Source organism: Taurulus bubalis (genome assembly GCF_910589615.1).
Source record: "Taurulus bubalis genome assembly, chromosome: 2".
Taxonomy (NCBI): domain Eukaryota; kingdom Metazoa; phylum Chordata; class Actinopteri; order Perciformes; family Cottidae; genus Taurulus; species Taurulus bubalis.
The window spans coordinates 25,035,792-25,042,218 of record NC_136590.1 but is presented as its reverse complement, the minus strand read 5'-3'; the positions used below and the strand labels follow the sequence as shown (position 1 = coordinate 25,042,218).

Below are 6,427 nucleotides of genomic sequence, written 5' to 3'. Positions count from 1 at the left end.
AGCGTGGGTGAGGAGGCGGCGGTTCGCTCCCTCTAGCGGCGGAGCTCGCAGCCGGTGGAGCGTCACAGCGCCGGTGTCCCCCCACCTCCCTCCTCTCTCCACATAGTCACGCAGTGAAAGTTGTTTCTCCGCTCGGGGAAAAAAGCAGGGGGGGGGAGGGCGTTCAGGGTGCTCGCTAGTTTTCCCACTGCCGCCGCCGCTGCTTCACTCGCGTTTCCTCCCGGAGAGATGAGGCGGAAGGAGAAGAGGCTGCTGCAGTTCGCCGGGCTGCTCATAGCGGCTCTCCTTTTCCTCCCCAACGTCGGGCTGTGGTCGCTGTACAGGGACCGAGTGTTCGACAACTCGCCCGAAGCGGTGGACGGTCCGGGCGGCATCCCCGCGATACAGGTAGGGAGCTCGGCCGTGGGTGGCCCGGTGTGGCGGTGATGTCTTCTGATGGCTACGCGCCTTTTTCCTCTTCTTTTTTGGTTCTCAAGGTATAACTACGATGGCGATAACCGCCGGAAAATCGTTCAAATGAGTTGCTGCGGATTTAGCAGACAAAAAGCTGTGCTTCTGTACTGGCCTCAACGTCCCACCTCCTTCACCCCCACCCCCACGTTTACATTCCCATACTTTGTGTGTGTGTGTGTGTGTGTTGGGATTTACAAAATGGACCGTCTTTTAGTAACTGTCCAAGCATGGCAGGTCATTTAGTTACGGCGGTCAAGGAGAGGAAAGGCGAGAGGGGGACAGGGATCCACGTAGCTAACCCCGAAGCTGGGCGTCGCAACAAAGTTGCAATAACACCGACTCCAGGAAGTTGTGCTTCAAAAAGGAGCAGGCGGTGCTGCGTTCAGAGGTTGACAAGCAGCATCGGTAAAGGTGCAACGCAGGGGTGGCTGGTTAAGTGCAATGTGGATAATTGGAAGGCCTGCAGCTGATGATAGGTTACAAACAGATGAATTCACAACGTAAACAATTTTTATGATTCATTATTGAGTTACTTACCCGCAAATGGAGCTGCCCATCTTAAGTTCCCAGATGCCGACGGTGACGTCTTCAAATGTTTTTTTTTTTGGTCAACTAACAATACAAAACTCAACGATATTCTAATTACAGTGCTATAAAACGGGAGCAAATCCTCATATTTGAGATTTCGGAATCAGACATTATTTATTTGTTTACAATTGTCTAACTTTGATTAACTCACTGATTCTGTTGACGTCTTTCGATGATACAAGTTATTGCAAATATACCACCTGACGGCAAAGTTATTAAAAACAACAACACAGTGAGCTACTGTGAGCCGCTGATTTACTCACAAATGCGTATCGGTCAAACAAAAACTACTGCACCACAAATTAAAGTGAATTTAATGAAGATTGTGTTGTGATTTTTCGTCCTTCAGCTAAACTGGCGTGGCGGCCCATGCGTTTTTTCTTACTGCTCATCTGGTCAGTAACTTCTTCCACGCCAAAGTTTTAGTTCCCGGTTCACTCATCTATATGAATGTTATTTCATATTTACCGTATATTCATATTGAATGTTGTATTCGCATTTTTCTTGGTGTCGTACAACGTAAATAAAGAAGACATTCTATAGCGAGCTTCAGAAAACATTGTAAACATGAGTGTATGGTCTCAATCTCTAGTTTCAAGTCTCCTTCAATACAGCCCCCCACCCCCGGACTGTGCTAACGCAACATTACCCAACACAGTGGCGTGGTATTATTGTGCAAGCTGAGTATTTCCCACCGCTCTACAGCAAACAGCCCTGGAGCTTCCCCACCGTGACAGTGACAGAGAGGTAATTTGCACATTTCCCGTGTCTTAATAAGGACGCCTGTTGAAGCGGAGGTGGCCCAGCTTCCTCCCGTCTGCTCCGGTGGCTCAGGTTAAGTGGAGGTTCTTGAAGATGAGAGCGCCGGGTGGAATAAAAAAATAAAACGGGTCACAAAGTCGGGGCTGACAGCGTTGGCTGAGATGCGTTGTCCTTCCTGACAAAAACATGGCACTAAACACGTAGGACCAGTGGAGCTTCATACTGGACATTCATACTTCTAAATATTTCAACCGTGGCCCATCGTGATGGATGAGTCGGATGTTTTGATTGCGTAGAAGTCAACGGCCGCGCTGCGTTATCATGAAGATTGTATTTTTAGCAGTTTTATTGATGTATTATAAGCCTCTTAGAGCTGGTGTTCAACAGGTTATAATCATAATTCCCTAATATCTATTTCATATTGCCGTGAAAACGTCTTCCGTCAAACTTCTGTTTCACGCTAAAACACAAAATTTCACACAATCACATTTGAACACACCCACGTTATAATGTACCTTCGCCCAACACTATCTTCACCGAATGGAACGCATCGCAGTATAACTAAGTGTGACCTCCGTACGTTAGCTGTTAGCTCCGGTGGTGCTAACGTTACTAGCTCTCCTCCTGCTGATTTCAACACCGATTGGTTGTTCATAAATGTTGCTTTATTGAGGATTATTGGCAGTCTAATTTCTCACTACGATGATTGAACTGTGTCATCAATCTGCGGTTCACACATAAGAAGAGATCAAACGGTTCAACCTAGTCTGAACTGTTCAAGCTTGGTTGGGCCCATTCAACAGAGCCATGCAGAAGACATAGATTGGAGAACATGTACATTTCTGTATATATATATATATATTATTTTTATGGCTCAGCATCCATTTGTGGGGGGGGACATGTTAGTGGATGTTCATGGCTAACTGGATGCAATCAGCTGTGCTAAAAGTCCAGGAGATAAAGTGTGCTTTTGAAAGGAAAGTTGGCGGAGAGTCAACGCCCTGTCACGGAGAAATGAGAATCATACGGGTTTCTGTACACCGGAGGCTACATTTTATGAGCCACACACTGTAGGCTGGATTACAGTTCATTCATCACGGCAGGACCTTGTGCGTTTCCCCTCTGACACACGAACAGTACGCGCCCTGACTCTCAATCACACTCTCTCACACACACACACACACACACACACACACACACTTATATAGCCTGTACCGCTTTTAGAGCCAGTAGAAGGTCGGTCTGCAACGGTCTGGTTTTATTAATGAGCAGAGCTCAAAGTAAACAAGGGCATCTATGTAGAGCATCTGACGAGGTGAAATCCCTGCTGGAAAAAAATATATACACACAAATAAGAACGTCTTTTAATTTCTTATTTCTAGCCCAGAAGTCACAGGTTGTGGAACCGCAGCTTTCCAGGCAAATTATGATTAAAAAAAAAAAAAATGCCCCCATTGTTTCGACCTGATTTTGAATTCCCAGGCTGTCTGCTTGTGACGTATTCCTAGCCCACAGTCACAGTGCAAATCAGATATGTGTTTGACCCCCTCTGTCCTCCGGGGCTCCCATAGGCATAGAGAAAAAAACAAAAACATTGAAAGTCTGACATTTGTCCTTTTGAGGAAAAATAAACAAAGCCTTGATGCTTTATTCATTTACTTTTTTAAATTTTGATCTATTCCAAAACCTTTTTTTTTTTTTCGGAAGAACGCATGTTGGCTTTAATTAGGCTGCAGGTGCGCTCAGACATGGTTGGACCCCAAAGAAATGGTTCCATGGAATAATTTGCTTTGTAGCCTCCATTGTTATAATAGGAAAATCCAATATTTTTACAGCAGCTTATTATGAGGGAACAAAACTCTAACTCCTCCTGTAGATATTTATATAATGTTAGTGTTCATTATGCAGCAATTTGACAAAAGAAAAAAGCAATCTCCAGTTTCTCCCTTTTTTAAAACTTTGTTTTATATTGTGCGATTAAATCTTCGAGAGTTGACATGTTTCCCATAATGCAAACTGAATCCCAGGAACAGAGCCAACGGAGACAAATGTAGTCATCTAAATAAGTCCGATTCTGATGCTCTTTCCTTCCTGGGCGCTCCAGCATCGACCCACTTGACCCCTGCGGCCCTCCCGTCTGTTTCCCCCCTCTGCTGAGATGAATGAGAGTTCAGCCCCACCAGTTCTGTGAAAAAAAAAAACTCTGCTCTGTTGACATCATGTGGGAGAGAGAGGGAACGATGCTTTGTGCCAAAAAGAGAACGCTCGGGGGAACCTCGGGGCGGCGCCGACGCAGTCCAGAGTGCACGGAAAATAAAATTGAAATTGAGCGCATTGCAACAGGAAAAAACACGGAGCTCTCCTCAAGGCATTTTTAAAAAAAGGCTGCAATTAGGAGAATTGCATCAACTATGAATCCTGTGAGGTCGAGCGCAATTAGAGAGGCTTTGAGAGTGGGATTAAGACAATTTAACGTGGTTTGCGATCGCAGTTGAGCGAGTTCATTAGAGTTTATTACGCCGCACGGTGCTGAATGTTGTCTCAGCACTGCAAGGATGTCCTCTGAATTGAGTCTTCCAGAGTGTTAAACCTTTGGAGTGGATTAACGGCTTGGGTCATGGGGAAGTTTGTCTCATACGTTGTGTCACATCATACTTAAACCAGGGCGTGGCAGCACACCAACACTATATCGAGCTAGTGTGTCTTTTCCTAGTTTTAAAGGCTGCACAACATTAGAATAAGGCACATCTTCTGAACTTACCAGACTGGTCTTTTATCTGTCTCTACCCACTTAGTCATTGCATCCACGTTACAGGCGATTATTTATCATAAATCTCACCGTTTCCCTCTACATCGCCTGGTTTTTAGTAATGATTACGATGTAAACTTTAACTGATTTGGAAGACTAATGAATGCAGTAATTATTTATTATTGTAGCCACTAGAATCACAAGTTGCAGCCTCGTACATTGCGTTTAAAACATTTGCTTCTTGCTCAGACAGCGGTGGGTGATAACGGGAAAAAAAACCTCTGATAGCAATGTGTTGCGGCCCACACACACACACACACACACCTATTCAAAGTCACGCAGTGACGTGACGTATCCATACCGTCCTAACGAGTAACACAATTTGCATTGCCTTTATCGTAGATCGACGTTTTCAAGGAAGCGTTCAGGTGCGTGAGCAAAATGCAAAAGCCCGAGAAATGAGCTCTCGTCACAGGAAGAGACAGAGAGGCAATGGTACCTGGCGCAGTCTCTGAGCGAGACTGGGGAAATGCGATTTTCATCTTTAACGTGTTAAGCCTCTGGAAAGGGGAGGGGGACACACACACTGAGAGAGAGAGGAGAAACACGCAGAGTGAGCGGGTAAAAAGAGTTGTTTGTTCCCAGGCTGACTTTTGTTGGAGAGCGTTTCCTCCCCAGGTTCCTCGCACAAGGCAAGACGTTCACTCCGCCGCTGGCTACCGCACAGACTGAGCGCGTGCGGGAGCTGCTCAGTATGCCTGTCAGGGATCGGCTGCCCCAGATCAGTGCGAGGAGCCAAATAAGGGACAGGTGCAGCAGACAGCCCGCGGATATGCGAGCAAGGAGTCAGGCTTTTAATTACAGCCACGCGGATGATTAAACTAATCCCAGGATGCCAATTTAAGGCCACGTGCTGTGCTTCACGGGCCGGAGCCACATATAGTGAATAAGATACACGAGATGCTTCAGTCACACACTGACCGTGGGTCAGATTCCACCGTTTTTTGAGCTCCAGATTAGACCTCCGTATGCACAAACTCTAAAACCCCCTGCATTATGCATTGTCCAGCGCTTGGCACTTGAGTTGATGTGAAGTTCTGTGCAGGAGCTGAGTAGAGCTGTGAATATAATGCTGACTATATATTTATGCCAAGGCCGTTGGTTTTAAAGGCGCACTCCACCAATTTATCACGCGGAGTTCGGTTTGCTTGTCGCAAGGCGCACTGCTCCGTGTCTCTTAATGGAGCTTCTTGAAAAAATTACGCCCTGGTGATGTCATCAGGTTGAGCTCTGGCCAGGCTGAAACTATTCAATTCTAACAAAAAGGATATATTACAAACTTTGGAGGTTTGAGAGATGTGGACATTTAAGAGGCATAGAGGGGTTCAGCTGCGTTAGCGGGATTGTATAATGCAGTGTTTTTTGGATCTTTACTCAAAGTTGGGATTGATCGGTCTTTGCTTTTTTAGATTTTGAGTGTCCCCACAAATAGGTGACTATCTTTTCTGAGAAATCATGTTTTTTTTTCCCGTCTGTTTGGTATGTCGGATGGTCCAAGCTCGGGCTTCTTCACGATCGCAATTAATTTGGTCAATATTGACATTGCTATTATTTACCGATGACTCACAGTCTTTGGAAAAGATGAGTTTCTTAGTTTTGTGACGTGTATTAAATACATCAATCTGCTGCACTTGAAGGGCTAAACTCAGATGCTCGCTCTATGACTTTGTGATTGTGGGGTGGAGGGGGGCGGGGGGGGGGGGTGTTGTGTTCAGGTACGTTACTGTTGGCTGGGAGAATTGCGTTCGCTTTTCGCTTGCTGAAAAGCTCAAGGTGTTGACCACAGTACCTGATCCGTGAGGAACTGAAGGGAGA

The 6,427-nt window shown here is 45.7% G+C and overlaps 1 protein-coding gene across 1 annotated transcript in view; it reads left to right on the top strand.

Annotated features, from left to right (window-relative positions):
* Positions 1–228: 228 nt before the first annotated feature.
* Positions 229–6,427, top strand: part of galnt10 (UDP-N-acetyl-alpha-D-galactosamine:polypeptide N-acetylgalactosaminyltransferase 10 (GalNAc-T10)) — a gene marked incomplete at both ends in the record, with an annotated part of 70,813 nt that continues 64,614 nt past the window's right edge. The window contains one exon of the mRNA XM_079214007.1: positions 229–387. Coding sequence (XP_079070133.1) covers positions 229–387 — 159 coding nt within the window. The remainder of the gene's footprint in view (positions 388–6,427) is intronic.